A 16,252-nucleotide genomic window follows, 5' to 3' on the forward strand; every position below is an offset into this window, starting at 1 on the left:
GAATACATGGAATGCGTAAGACTCAGATTCCATTTCTTAGAAGTATCTATCTTAATTCACTATGAGGCAGGTTTTTAAGATCTCTCTCTCTCTCTCTCTCTCTCTCTCTCTCTCTCTCTCTCTCTCTCTCTCTCTCTCTGTGTGTGTGTGTGTGTGTGTGTGTGTGTGTGTGTGTGTGTGCATGCCACTTTGATGTAGTTGCTTAGGAAAGCCAGAAAGGGGTGTGGGATCCCCTGGAGCTGGAGTTACAGGTTGTTGTGAGCTGCTGTTATGGATGCTGGGAACTGAAGTCGGGTCCTCTGGAAAAGCCCGGAAGTGCTTTTATCTGATGGGCCAACTCTCCAACCTCATGATCCAGTTTGGAACGCGCAGTGAATTCCTCCCTGGTTTAAGTGTAGTAAGAGCCCTTCTGGCTTAGGATGTATCACTGCTATCACAATGTGATTTGTAATTCCGGAACATTTTGCTGTTTAGATTTGTTAGGAGTGTTTTCCTAAACGATGAATGAGCATGTGCTCCCTTAGATCCAATCATGAGTACCACTGGCTTCTCCACCAGAGTAAATACGGACTGCACCTCATCTGTTTGCCTGGCACTGGCAGCGGAGCACTCTAGAGAGAAACTGCCAGCTCAAGCCTTATGGAATTTACACAGCATCCTTCTCCGTGACTGCATGCGAACATGAATTAAATACGTTCTTCCGCTTAGATAACTGAAATAGGCTGATGACCACAGACATCATTCTGTCATCAAAAAGAGGAGCGATATAGATTAAGCCATATTGCAATGGAATTCTTAAAAAAAAAAATGACCGTTTTACTTGCGTTTTAAAAAAAAACTTGACAAATTGCTTTATTACATAATGTGCCATCTTTTAACTAATGCCATTTAAAATGTCACATAAAGTATGTCTATGATTTTATTTGTATCAAAATTAACCCCCAGAATGTGAACTTACAAGAGCCTGCAAACTGTTGTAGCCAGTTACCAGGGACAAACCGGCTCTCCAAAATGCAATATTCACTTGAGTTTGTATTTTTTTTTTTTCTGTCTTCATTTTCCAGACACTGCAAATGGATATAAACAAGCTGAACATAACCTTGCTTCGGATCTTCCGCCAAGGAGTAGCTGCCGCCTTGGGCCTCTTGCCCCAGCAAGTGCACATCAACCGTCTCATTGTAAGAAGCTACCTTTCCCATTCTCAGAATTCAAACTGATTTTTCATCATTAAAGGCTCCATGATTGGGGAGCCAAATCTACCGTACTATCTATTTTTGGAGATAAGGTTTTATTGAAGCCTGCCACATCCACTGGCTCACATGCTGTGTGTGGCTGTTTTCACGCTCACAGTGGCAGAGCTAAATTGTTAGAGCAAACAGATTGACCCATAAAGCCTAAACAACTGACTGTCTGGCCCTTTACAGAAAATAGTCTATCAACTTTGTCATCGTTCAGTAATAGCTCCCTGATAGGTCCAGCAACCTGACACATCTCCAAATATTGTCTAGGAGAGTGGAACCTTCTGTATCAGGATTCCGGATGCTGTTTACTAAAGCCCCTTCAAGCTTACCAATGGAATAGAGGCTGAATGCAGAAAGCAAAGGATTATGTCTGAATAAAACAAAGCTGATCCTTACCTCCGTAGCTCACATGGAATGCCAAGAAAAAACTTAGATTGGCATCCAGGGTGGGGGTGAGGAAAACCTAAGGGATCAAGGGATCCTCTTTGTAGGAGGACCTGTTAGTCACCCACATTCATTCTGTGTCCCATTTTCTCTGTGTCTGGAAACCTGGATGTCATGAACCACAAGTTCTCCTTTGCATTTGAAGATTGGTGTAAGCCATGTGGATAAAATGGGCAATTTTAAATCACCTTCTGTTTTTCTTTGCAAAAAGCTAGCTATCTAAGGTTCATATGAGAGAGACTTTGGAGGGCAGCTATAGAGATGGCTCATGAGTTAAAAGAACACTTACTGGTCTTGTAGAGGACCTGGGTTTGGTTCCCAGCACCCACATGGCAGCACACAACTACCTAGAACTCCAGTTCTAGAGGATTCAGTGTGGTCTTCTGACCTCCATGGCTCCTACACATATATATATAACACACACAAGCACACACATGCATTCACATGTATATATATGTACCTAAGAGACTTCAGGATTTTTCACATTGCTTTAAAAATCTTTCTTCATTCCTATTGTATTGGGAACCCAAGCAAGGACTAAATAAATGATTTTATTGCATTAAATTGTATATCTTGTTCAAATTCAGCTTTCTACTCTGAGTATCAACATCTGTATTCTCAGGTATGGACAGCATTTGCTTTAAGGGCAGATTTATATTTCCTTTTATTTTTCTGTAGGTAAAAGTTGAGTTGTTTCAGTTCCCACAAAAGAAAGAAAGAAAGAAAGAAAGAAAGAAAGAAAGAAAGAAAGAAAGAAAGAAAGAAAGAAAGAAAGAAAGGAAGGAAGGAAGGAAGGAAGGAAGGAAGGAAGGAAGGAAGGAAACATTTATTCTGAGTCAGCAATTTTCTGAGTCTGAATAAGTGCTTTAAAAGTTTTAGTGCAATGGTAAAGATATCCAAGCAATTTCACGGACCAAAGGGTGCTTGTAAGGAGCTCAGCTTCAGTGACACTTACCTATTACTCTACCTGAATTACACAAAATGATTTGATTGATGTTACTAACAGCTACTGAGATGACCATGAAAATGCAAGGGCCTTTTACTTCTGGGAAGTGACTGAGGACCTTTGCTGCTTTGCATTGAAACCCATCATTGTATTACAGCAAAAACAGGCTTCCTACAGAGTGTTCTTCACTGATGTCTTAATGTGGTGTGGGCACAGTAAGAACTTTGCTTGGGAAACACGGAACGCTAGTTAAGGACTCTCAAACAACTTTTCAACAATGGCATATTTCCACACGACCTTTTATTTCCTTCATATGATGTTAGATTCACATTTGCTTTCAGTGGCTTCCCAATCTTCCCTAGATTCTTTCCAATTTCCTTTCACGAACATAATTCTTCTTTGTGTCTTAAGATGACACATGTGCCCTTAGGTCATAATATAGCTACTTCTGCACTTTTGGTAATAAGCTTCTCATGAGCTTTTTAATACATGGCATATTATGATGCTCAATCATATTAAAACCCTTAGCTTGGTAAAAAAAAAAAAATGTCAGTCTTGGTTGGAAAAAAAAGTTTTAGTGCAGAAGAGAAAATACAACATTTAAAAATATCCTTTATGAGTAAATGTTGCCAGGCTGGGTGTTGGTGGCACACGCCTTTTATCCCAGCACTGAGGAGGCAGAGGCAGGCGGATCTCTGTGAGTTCGAGGCCAGCCTGGTCTACAGAGTGAGTTCCAGGACAGGCTCCAAAGCTACACAGAGAAACCATGTCTCGAAAAACAAAAACAAAAACAACAACAACAACAATAAAAAAAAACAATAAAAGAGTAAATGTTGCCAATTGCAAGAGAATAAGAGACATTGAAGGCCTCTGTGACAACCCCCGCCCAAAAATAAGAAATAGTGTAGACAGGAAGCCATTGAAGAGAATCTTTAAAATTAGGATGCTGAAGTGTAGCTCTTCACTGTTGAATTCTGGAGTGGCAGGGGCTGGGGGGGATGATTCAGTTATCTTTAAGAGGCTGGCCCCTGGGAGTTTGACTATGTTCCAATGAGTATATGGACCACACAAGTTGAACTTGGTTTCCTTTTTTCTTTTTCTCTTTTAGAGAGGAGCACACAAGGGTAGGAAGGTGTGATTGGAGTGCATTGCATGAAATTCCCAAATAATCAATAAAAAATATCCCTATAATTCTGGTAGTTGCAAGGTAGAGGCAGGAGGATTTTGAGTTTGATAACAGACTGGGATACATAAAGGAGTTCCAAGCTAGCCTTAGATACCAAGAGAGACCTCATCTCAATAAAACAATAAAAAATGAAGTCAGTTATTATGTCCAGGGGACCTAGCTCAGGTCAATAGGTATTACAGATGTCTTGGCTCTGGATCTAGATTTATTAAATGAATTACTACCAAGCAAGGGTAGAGTTTTAAAGTTTATCAATGTTAAGGACAACAGAATGAGGAAAGGACCTTCAAAGCTCATCTGGCACCTCTTCCTTGGCCAGTCCAGCCTTCGTATTCATGCATTTAATGAGGAAAGATGAAGCATGGTGATGCCTGACGGTTGACGCTTACATTGTGCTTTATCTGACTCATTTGACTTAAAATATGTCTTTAAGCATAAGGATTCAGAAGGCATCTGAGAACTATATGTTAAGTTAGTACACACTTATAATTTTAGCATTTAGAAGGCTGAGGTAGGAGGATGCAGAAATCAACCCCAGCCTATGTTACATCTGGATAGCCTCTGAAATGAACAACAGCAAAAATTAATTAAAATATGAAACCAAGAGTAAAATATTACCTAGTGAAATATAAATTTTCACATCCTGCTGTGCTAACAAAAGTAAGGCCATTTTGAAAATTTAGTACTTCAGACTGGTGACAGTAATTCTGGGAGTGACTGATCAGTTCACATCATTCCCTAGCGTGACTTCAAAGAGTCTAAGAACCTGACTTTAATGTTTGTAAAGAACAGGTGAACATTTTGCCCAGTGTTTTCCAATTATCTTTAACATATCCGATCGGTGTGCTTTCACCAGGAAAAGAAGCGCCATGTGGAGTTGTTTGTGTCTCCTGTAAACCGGAAACCAGGAGAGCCGGAAGCCCTGCAGGCCGAGGAAGTGCTGCGTTCTCTTAATGTCAATGTTTTGCATCAGAGTTTACCACAGTTTGGAATTACAGACGTCTCCCCTGAGGTATGGCATTGCATGGAGCAGTTCATTAAAAAAAAAAAAAAAAAAAAAAAAAAATCTGCAGTTAGCATGATTTGCTAATCCAACCCGTGAGGCTTTGAGATGAAAGCTCTTAGCTGTGTGTGAGGATTTTAAAACAGCCATCTCCCTAAAGGTCAGAATCCAGCGTGCTTCACAGTTTGGGTGTTTTCCTTAAGCAAATTCGCTTTTCATGGTAAAGTTTCATGATTTGACACCGAATTCTGAAAATCATTGTGACCTTGTAATTATTTATTTGTCTACAAGAAAGACCAGTTAGGTAGGTCTGCCTGTTGCTCACCTGAAACTGATTTGCCAAAACAAAAAAACAACAACAACAAAAGAAACCAAAAACTCTACTCAGGTCTTTCTTCCTCGACAAGCGAACTTTTCATCATCACTTTTGTTGTCAAAATAGCCAAAAAATACTCATCCCCACTGCACTCCCATGATTTGGAATTGTGTGAAATGTGCTTTCTTTTCCAATGTGTAAGAACTCTGGATATTTTCTTCATGGTATTTTCAAAATCTGACACTTAAAAAAGGTTTCTCTACCATTTCTTCCATTTTCCCTACAGAGTGAATCATCCCTCTGTCTCTCCTCTCAAAATCAAATTCATCAGAAAGACCAGCATCCTAAATAGATGCAAATTCAGTTCACAAATCCATAGGGTTTGGCTTTGAGGGAAAACATGTACACACGGAAAGTGGGGTACATAGAAAATTAAGCAACTGCCTCAAAGTGATTCAAGAGTGAAGTATAAACCAACACTCAACGTGTTTTAGGTCCTGGGTTCAAAAACTAGCACAGGAAGGGAAAGAAGAGAGAGGGAAGGAGACAGGGAGTGAGGGAGGAAGGAGAGACAGAGAAAGAGGGAAATCAATATCTTGACAAGGCATAATAGTATACCCCTGAGATGCCAGATACCAGTACTCAAGGAGACAGAAGCAGGAAAATACTGAGTTCAAAGTCAGATTGGCCTACACAGAGAGTTCCTGGCCAGCCTGAGCTACAGAGTGAAACACTGTTTCCAAACAAAACAAAATAAATCCTTCTTCTACGCTTATTTTATTCCTCTTTCCAGCAAACCCCATTGCCTTTCATTTCAGCTAATACTATAGTTATTATATTAAAAACTTTAGTACTCAACCATTTGAATCTTGGTCAGACAATTTTGCCCTGTGAGGATTTTTGCCTTTGCATAGTATCAACCACCCAGAGCCTTGGTTTCTTCATATTCTAGTGGATACAGTCCTTATCTAATGGACTTGATATGGATTACATTTTTTATATATGTGTGAAAATCCTCAGATTTTGTTTATACCAAACAAATGTAATTTAAATACAGGTGACATAAACTTGGGAATACACAGTCTCTTGGTATACTCAGTAGATTGGATCCAGGACACCAATGTATATCAAAATCTTTGGATACTCGAATTTCCTATGTAAAGTTATATCTGCATATACCCTATGAACATGCTCCCATGTACATCAAGTCTTCCCTAAATCACTTATAATACATAATATAATGTAGTTTTAAATTTATAGGGTTGCTTAAATGATAGATTGGGGAGCAGTGGCAAGAAAGTGTACGGGTGAACTAAAGTTGAATTTTCTTCGCTGATATTTTCTATTCACAGTTGTCTAAATTTGCAGTTGCAGAAGCCATAGATAAGAGGCCAAACCATATGTCACTACTGAACCAACACAATCACCCTTCTACCCACACAGTCCTTCCCACTGCTTTTGGTTCTATTCCCTACCCTCCCCTTCTCCCTCCTGCATAAAACTTGCTTCTTTTCTTTCATTTTATTTTTTGCCTCCAGAGTAATCTTCTTTCATGTAAACCTGGCTTGCTCTCCTAATTTCATAATCCTTTGGTTTCAAAGCACAATGGAATGCAGTCCGGGTCTCTTAGTATGGTATATGGTATATGGTATATGGTATATGGAGTATATGGTCCTCCACACGCTGGGCTGTATAACTGCTCAGTGGCTCCTTAGACTATGTTGAAGCAATTCTAAATTTCTTAGCTGTCATGACCCCCAATCCCATCCCTCCATGCTTGTAATCAGACTGTCTACACACCTTCCTGCCTCATCAGCCTGTTTAATGGCACAGCCTTCCATTGTTCCTTCAAGAACTCTGGTGCCTGCTGCATCACGTCCCCATGGAGCTTAGAGCAAAAGCCCTTCTGCTCTGTGGGCCTTCAAGGCTTTCTCTGCACTGTGGGTTCCTTGATGGGACATGCTGTGTCATTTTGTCACTATCTTTATCTCATTCAGCAGTGCAAAGGACAGAATATGAAAAGCGGAGTCAGCGCGTAGCCAAACGCTGTGCTAAGTCCTACTCAAAGTTAGGAAAACAAACACACCCAGAAATACGGAGCGTGATTCTTACATTAGTTAAGTTATGCTCCTAGACAGCAGAAAGAAACAAGCTGATGGCTTTGGAATGTAAAGATCACAGCAAGAATGTGAAGGCCGCTCTCCCAACGTGTAACCACAGTGAAGGAGTAGCCGCCATGGACCACCCATCAGAAAGCTATTGGGCCACCGTAGTTGACAAAGCCTGCCCTGAATTTAAATAACCAGTGTATTTAGTGATCAAAATATGATATTTTCTCATAAATTTATTGGAATGTAAAAAAAAAAAAAACCAACTAAAAACTGTATAACCTGTGAAATACTCAGTATAAAGCTCATCAAGTGCTTGAATTGGCTGGAAGAGGCCTTTCATCGTGGTGTGATGGTCTGTTTGAACCTTCTGTTCAGTGGCTGTAGCAGGCCCAGTCCTGAAACTCTAAACGTCACAAGGAGAAAGCCAAGGAAGACAGTGTCCAGAGCATGTCCCTATACAGTGCCTGTTTTCCGTCCAGCAGGAGAGGCGCTGCAGGAATGATGGACAGTTCTCTAAAGCGACCAGGCTCTTCTCTAAGTTCCCCCATGTCTTTATTCTCCTCCCCGCAGTTAAGATTTGACAACGGTTTATGTCTCAACCTGTCTTATCTTGTAATCCTCAAAATATCTCTTCCTTTGGCAGAATAGCCATTAATGGGGGGAGGAGAATACTGTAATACATCCATTTGCAGTATTTCACAATGATGTTTCAAAACACCTATTCCTAAATTTGTTAATTATTTTCATAAGAACAATGTGTTTTTGCTACCCTTTCTTTATATTCCTGGTTTCTTTATTTTTTTTATGGAAATGACTCAGAAACCAAAGAAAAATACCAAATAGAGAATTAATTTTGTTAATCATCTGTTTCTAACCTTAGTTTCTTGAGGCAAAGAGTTCTTTTCTTTTCTTTTCTTTTTTTTTTTTTTTTTTTTTCTGGAGTGAAGGGTCTTTAAGGCAGGGTATCGCTCTGTAGCCAGCTGTCCTGGAACTTACCATCACCTAGAGCTCTTGATAATCCTCCTGCCTCAGACTTCCCAGTGCTGGGACTGCAGATGTGAACCATCACATTTTTTTTATATATATATATATTGTATGTGGTACCTAAAATATTGCAAGCACATATTGTTTTATTATAAGATGCCTGTAAAGATAAAAAAAATAATAATAACTTACCTCTTGCCCCATAAGTCCCAGAGAATAAAATGAAATTCACTCTTCTGGCTCTTATTGACAATTTTCTCAAAATTGTTAGCTAATCATTGAACTGTGAAGTTCCACAATAATATTGAACAAATTATTTTGGTTTTTATTTTCATTCATTTGTAAATTACTCCAGTTTTCTAACTGCTCTATTTCAAAGGAGGAAGTTACCTTCTCTAAATAACAGGCTGATGAATTGTTGATAGCTAATGAAATAGTTAACAAAGAGAAAAATCATACCACATAAAATATGAGCCATAATTTGTGAGTTGGGTGATTGTTCCTTCAAACTTGGAACATTAGCCAGTGGGCAAGTGTAAAGAGTTCCAGACCTGGCACACAATGCTGAGGACATGCAGCATCAGTGTTAAAATACTAGATCATGCTGATCACATGCTTGTATCATGCATCCTGCAGTTGAAATCTGCCACTTATCCAACCAAGCCATCCTGTTGTGAGGCGCATCCCGTTAATCTGCCCTCATCAAATGAACCAGACCATTTATAACATTTCTATTTCATTCTTTGGGCTTCATCTCTCCCAACAAGGTGTGCCTCCTGAAACCTCAGTATCTGGATCATCTTCCTGGATATTAGGAATTGGAAATAAAATGGAAATGAAGAAGAAAAGAATTAAGGAGTGAAAAGAAAGTGGGGGGGGGATGATGGAGTGGAGAGCATAACCAACTATGTGACGTCAAGGTATAGAACAGCTAGGGAGGTCATCATCATAGATAAAGGAAATGTCTCCATTTTTGAATAAGAAAATACACCAGCTAATTTCACTGCATCTGAGTTAAAGGGCAGAGCAGCAGAGCTATGGAATAAGTCTTAAAGATGTTATAGTGGCATTAATGTGACCTGGCATGGGAGTCTGTGAATTATTGAACCCACAGCCCCTGAGAAAATCCAAAAGCCACTGGGTTAACCTATGCAAAGGCTAGATGGGAGATTACTGGGGATTGCAATCTTTTGATGTGTGGGCTCTTGACTGCAAACTTATCCTTTAATGCCTTATTCAGCTCTTTAGATCTCCAAACAGATAGAGCAGCGCTCAGCAGGGGCAGCATGACTCAGAAGGAACTCTATTTACCAAGAATGTGCAGTGATTGAGTTCAAAACAAGAGCCTTCTTTTTAAAGCTGGGGGTGGGGCCTGGAAGAGTACAGAATCAATCTTCTATCATCATTGTTTCACTTTAAAAAAAAAAAAAATCAAAACAGGTCTGTCTTCTGCAGAAAGGAGCAAGTTCACGCTCCGAGAACTGTAAGACTACAGGAGGAAAATGGACCCGAGCAGATTTGGAGGACAGTGCTCTTCACCCTCCTAACCACTCCCCTTTCAAATTTTACAAGAGTTTAAGCTCAAATCCTTGTACTTAAATTTGACAAGTGCGTACTGGCTGTGCGAAGGCTTAACTAGTTTGCTTTTATAGCAAACAATGGATGCCATTTAGTTGCCTGAAAAAAGAAATTTCAATTCCATTCTCGATTCCTACAATAGTTTTCTTTTCTATTAGCTTCTAGCTGTGTTTATAGAGAAACTGGAGCGGAAAAAAATGGCCTAGCTGTTTTCAAAGACGTGAAAGAAAATTGTCACTGGGACCCTGTATTTGCAGCAGGGTCCTGAATCACCAATCACCTCACCGAATCAAGTATTAACAGGTTCTCTATCAATCAAAATATATACCTAAATTATTTCCTTTATCTATCAATCAAAATATATACGTAAATCATTTCCTTTATCTGTCTATCAATCAAAATATATACTTAAATCATTTCCTTTATCCATCTGTCTAGAAAAAGTGAAAGGTAGTATTGTGAGTACATGAATAAGTCTCTTCCCAAATGATTTGTATCATCATCACTGAACTCAAAGTTTTCTTGCTCATCTTCTACTATGGCTTGATTGAATGCAGAGATTAAAATTTCCATAAAGTAGTTTTCAAGGTCAATATTTTTAATCTCATTTGCAAAGACTAAATATGTTTTTTAACCTTAAAAGTAGCCAGAAGTGATCTCAAAATTTAGGCACCTAGAATATAGGTTTAATTTGAGGCTTTCTTTGTTTTGGGGGTTAATAGTCAAGGACAGACACATGCTCTCCAGAAGAATTGTAACATGGGAACATTTTGCTTGATACAGACTTAATGTTTCTCCTACTCTCATATCTCCTAAGTTTTTTCGAGATTTCTTTACCTATAAATCTGCAATATCACTGATTTATAAAACATTTTCATATTTAGGCATGGTAGTCCATGCCTGTGATCCCAGTATCTAGGGAGTTGAGGCAGGAGAATTGGCTTGAGTTCAAGGCCAACCTGGGTGGGCTACAGTAGATACTCTGCCTAAAACAGAAAATAAAAGTTCAGAGCATCCATCAATGTACTATCCTGTTTTGAAAAATGAGTAACATAGAGAAGCAAGAGACATTCACATCTCTTTTATACTTCTCTCGCTCCACTCCTAAAGCAAGGAGCGAACGCAGTAAAAATTGAAATAATCCTGTTTATTTACCATTTATTACTAAATAATTCTGACCTCGTGGGTGTTCCCTGTTCCTTTAAATAAAACATAATATCCTGGCAATTTCTATGTGGGATGGTGCGTGAGTCAGGTTTTGACAAAGTGAGTTCCATTTAAGGAGGGAAATGATAGGATAAAAGGAAGAAGAAAACAAAAACAGAAATGGTCCCCACATCGTGGCTTGTGTATTCAACCATCACGAGCTTTTTGTTTGCACCTGTTTCACTTTTGTTTGAAAGTAAAGCGCAGAGCTGCAAAGACAGCGTGGCTGTGGGAGGGGACTCGGAGTACAGAGAGCTTCAGCAACAGTTCCTCGGCGGCGCAGAAAAGCACAGAGCTTGCTCACCTGTGAACCAGGTAGTTTCCAAGAGAGGCAGGGCAGGACGTGGAGGAAGGCAAGAACCCAGGAGCCTGTCCCATATGCCCACCCCCTCCCTTACAGGATCTCCTGATAAAGAGGATAGCTGTCCCGTGCCTGGGCAGATAGAGAAGCAGCTGTGGCAGCCGGGGCTAGAGGTGTGTGTTTTACTACCCCGAATGGAATCAAGCTGAAAATATGTTGACAGTCTGATAAGGATGCCGGTTTCCTCCCGCTCTCCTTTAACACCGGGCTTTCTGTTTTGCTTTTTAAAGAAAAATGTTTTGCAAGGGCAGCATGAAGCGGACAAAATCTGGAGCAAAGAAGGATTTTACGCCGTTATCATTTTTCTCAGCATCTTTGTAATTATAGTAACCTGTTTGATGGTAAGTTTGCTTCTATGTGTATCTTATCCTTTGCGGATCCAACTGCTTAGTAATAGGCGATATTTTCCCACTTGAATGAATGTTAAAAAGACCGGGGGGGGGGGGGGGGGGAGCCAGCCTATAATCTTGTTAGTATGGAACTGTCCTGTAGCAGCAGACAATTGATTGCTAAGACTGTGTGTGGAAGTGTGGATGCTGACCTCTGTAGTGAGACTAGACTGCGCTGAAGTGTTTAGGATCTAGACCAACTCCATGTGAAGACTTAGAAGGTGATTTCCTGAGGTCACTGTAGCCCTTAACGTCATTGAAGTCTCATGTGCACACTTTGGACTGGCTTTATTTCTTCTCTTATGTCACCCTTAATGGAGCATAGAAAAAAAAAAAATTGAAGAAATGTGTCTTTGGGGCAAAGCTTTTTCTCAAGGGAAGGGTTTATTTCCTTATTTTAAATGGCTTTGAAGGTATTCTAAGAAACATCAGGCATTAATGGAAGTAACTATAGCCTTGAAGGTAACCCACTCACTGCTACCTCATTTCCAGTGGAATGAATAGTACATAGGAATGAAAGATTACACTGTGCTTGCCCTACAGGTCATGATATATAAACAAGAAAGCATAGTCCTGATTTTAAAAATTAACACCCCAAATAAACCTAAGCCACTAGATTAGACCAGGCTTTGGTGTTGAATTTGGTATGGAATGAGTTAATAATTATCTCTCAAATAGAATGAGTTGGGGTTTTTTTATTCATTCTTCTGAAATTTTGTGACGTAGCATAGTATTTGAAGTTTACAAATGGCTTTAATATCGTTTCCTATGTGTTATGTTCTTTTTATTTTGCATATTTTAAGAACTGCCTCCTCTTTTGTTTTACACGTTTCCCCCCCAAAAGACATAATGCCAATGATTCTATCTATAATCAACAGTGTTGCCAAGCATTTCTTTGGATTTTATTCATTTGTGCTCTTGCTTCTGGAAATGGATTTATATCAGAAAGATTGAGACTCAGTCTAGAAAGGAAGAGAGGCTCAGTGGATCTGAACTTGAGGGACACAAATAAGGTCATAAATAGAGCAAAGACAGGCACATTTTCAAGATCTCAAAATCTAGGAAATAGCAAGAACATCCTAAAACTCCCACTGTAATGGATTCAAAGATATATCTTTCTGGATCAGAAATTGAACTTCAGAAAATTGTGACCCAATAATCCAAACAGTAATTTAAGAATTAAGTTTAAAAAAGATTTCATATCTTACATGGTATATATTAAGGAAAAGAACTTTAATGACTAAGATTGAAAGTTTTATAGAAACTGCAGAAGAAATTTTTGACTACTAGTTTAAGGGTACAGCTCCTTCCCATGGATAACTACACTTTAACATGTGTGAGTCCTCTTTTCTTATCGCCCGAAATCTCAAGTTCTGTTCTCCATCTTGTCGGTCCTCATTGGAGTTATTCACAGATTAAAGGGGATGAGGGAGCTGAGGACTGTAGCTCAGCAGAGCACTTGCTTAGAGCTTGCCAGCCTGTGTGTTCTTCGATCCCTGTCACTCTAGTGAGAAAACAGGGATCGAAGATGAGTAAGGAAATAAGAGTAGAAAGCGGTAGAAACTGAGGTGTTTCAGGTGATGAGTAAGATTCAGAACAAAGATGAGCGAATGGAGGACAGCGGGAAGCCAGGTGATAGGCAGGAAAGAACAGAAAAAGGGCAGAGTTTGCGTTGACATGTAAGATATGTTACAGATTCAGTGACTGTAACTCAGGTAATGTCCAGATATCCCACATGACTGGGTACAACCATGCACTGGTCTCGGACTAAAGGGCCTCTGGTGGCCACACCCTCAACTTCGTGGGTCCAAGGCCAACTCTTCCTTTCCCAATATTGGCAAAACATCAGTGTAAGTGTCGCAAACCTGAATCAGGCTGTTCCAGCGTTACTAGAACAAATCAAGAAAGGAACGCTCCTAAAGTATGAATGACTGCTGTCAGGTTTGTTGCGGATTCACCCACTAGTCATTCTAACAACGTATCCATGGGCAACATATTCATGCAGAGGATCTGCCATGGGAAAGGAGAGAATAAGGCTCATAAAGACACCGTTCTGTGAAGCTTTAATGGTGGAAAGAAATACAGATAAGGATTTTTAAAAATATCGAATAGTGAACATACTATATGAATTCATCTGTATGACATCCTGAGAATCACAAAACTTTAAAGATATTGAAAGGATCCCTGGCTGTCAAAACATGGTGGATGGAGGGGTTGTTGTATGGAGGAGATAGATTTTAGGCAATGAACTTCTTCTGCATTCTGATGATGGCATGGTATTACACATTCATCAAATGTGTAAAATGTACATCACTAAGCGTGACTTCATCTACACTATGGCAATGAGTCAATAATAATAATAATAATAATAATAATAATATATCAATACTAGTTTACCCATTAGAGCAAATGTAAATAAAATAAAATAAATAAATAAAAATAAAACATGCTTTAGCCAGGCATGTTGGTACACGGTTTAATCCCAGCTCTCAGGAAGGTAGAGGCAGGTGGATCTCTGTGAGTTCGAGGATAGTCTGGTCTACTAAGAGAGTTCTAAGATATTCAGAGCTACACAGAGGAAACCCTGTCTCAAAAAAAAATTAAAACATAAAAAACAAATATAACAAATGTACTATACCAACTCAAGACAGTTATGAAACAGACATATATAGAAACTCTGTACTTTCCACTCAACTTTTCCATAAACATAAAAAGTCTTACCAATTCTTTGTTAAATATTAAATTGTAATAAGGACCACAAAGAAGATAGCATGGTAGTGAGTGATGAGGCAGAAGAGTTAGACATTCGGGAGGTACAAACTCATAGGGTGTGAACATATGAACATGTGAAATGTGAACATATGAACATGCAGGGTGTGACCATGTCCAGCAGAGCAGACAGCAGCAGCATGGTGTTGGGGTGAAACAAGTTTAGACTGTCAGGTTCAAGGGGAAAAGGGAAACAGTGTTCATGCAGATTATGTGAGTGCATTTAAAAGATTGGTCTCTGCTTAGGCTTAGGAAAGTGGTTGGGGTAGAAGGGAGTGTGGAGTGTGAGGACCGTAGATCATTTCAGAGTTTCTGTGACAAAGATGATGACGGTGGTGGGCTGGATGGGAGAGGGTGGAGATGAGGAGGTATAAAAGATGGAGTGCTGTGTGCTAGAAGGAACAGGGCATGAGGGGTCCTGATGACCAGGAGGAGGGAAAAGAGTAAAAATGCCCCCATGTCATCTGGCTTGTTGACTAAGTAGTGGTGCTCCCTCTGGAAGAAAGAGACATGTTAAGGCATGGGAATAAAGATGGAAAGGGAAGAAAGAACACTTGACTTGTATCCAGGTGATTATAGATAAATGACAGAAATTGATTGATTGGTTGGTTGGTTGGTTGGTTGGTTGATTTCAAACACTATCTTAAATTTGACTGTGAAAGGCCATTTAAAAAGGAACAGAGGTAGCAGCAATGCTTAGGAAGGGCTTGATATTCATGGAAAAATAATACTCTCTAATAGGATTAAGGAAAAGCCAATTTATCTGATACAATTAGCCGCAGTTCACATTTAGAGACGTGTCAAATGTGATCCTCTAAAATCAACTCATCTTCCTGAGTTAGAATGCTTTTGATAATTATCTTAAATTAATTTTTGCTAGGATCTCTTAGTCCTAACTACACAGTATGTGCTGAAGTGTACTGGGATACACTTTCTGATTTTCATATGTACAGTGTAACCATTCCCTACACTTCTGATGCCTCCATGGCAGAGAAAAAGCTATAGTTAAGGGTTTTTCTTATGGCACTAATTTATCTTTATGAAGCAGCAAGTGTCATTATTTGTGTCCAGCCTCCTTACATAGCATTGAAATGAAAATCAGATGGTTTTATTATGATATTATATAGGTAAATTGTTATAATAGAAGGTTCCATGTGCTGTACAACAATAACATAAAACTTGCCAAGTTTTTGAAATGTGGCATATTGTTTATGTTCCTTAAAATACAAAAAAGAGGAGTATAGATTGCCAGACATAAAATTAGACAAGCGTGACATTTTCAAATGTGTGATTTATTTAGCACTTCTCAAATGTGAATGTAGAGTGGGTGGAATGGTGGCAAATAGACAAATAGAATTTTCCAAGAAAAAAAAATGTGTGGGCAACTTTGACTCCATTCAGTCTGTTTTTGATGGAGGAAATGTATTACTGAGAAGAATTAGTTCTTAAACTTGAGTACATAATAGAAAGAACACTATCTATCATCTAAATTAGACCTTCAAATATACTTACAGGCTTATTAAAATGTGTAAATATATTCATGAAATGTACATAGGGATGTCTAGAGGCCAGATATTAGAAATCACAGACAGCTGTATCAGTAAAAGTGCTGGCATGGTGGACCCACAGAAGAGTCATCCAGGTGTAAAGTAAAAGGATTCTCTAGTCACAGTCTCGTCACTGAGCAAGGAAATTGTATATTGGACCATCAAGCTCTG

The 16,252-nt window shown here is 39.2% G+C and overlaps 1 protein-coding gene across 3 annotated transcripts in view; it reads left to right on the forward strand.

Moving 5' to 3' along the window:
- Ptprr (protein tyrosine phosphatase receptor type R) overlaps positions 1–16,252 on the forward strand; it is a 249,034-nt gene that overhangs the window by 141,262 nt on the left and 91,520 nt on the right. For 2 of the 3 annotated variants that reach the window (XM_006988975.4, XM_006988976.4), the window contains 3 exons: positions 1,065–1,178; positions 4,674–4,829; positions 11,607–11,717. In XM_006988975.4, coding sequence (XP_006989037.1) covers positions 1,065–1,178; positions 4,674–4,829; positions 11,607–11,717 — 381 coding nt within the window. Of the gene's footprint in view, positions 1–1,064; positions 1,179–4,673; positions 4,830–11,296; positions 11,490–11,606; positions 11,718–16,252 lie in introns of those variants that run through there. The other variant, XM_006988977.4, reaches the window with a different exon arrangement.

Source organism: Peromyscus maniculatus, chromosome 18, assembly GCF_049852395.1.
Source record: "Peromyscus maniculatus bairdii isolate BWxNUB_F1_BW_parent chromosome 18, HU_Pman_BW_mat_3.1, whole genome shotgun sequence".
Taxonomy (NCBI): domain Eukaryota; kingdom Metazoa; phylum Chordata; class Mammalia; order Rodentia; family Cricetidae; genus Peromyscus; species Peromyscus maniculatus.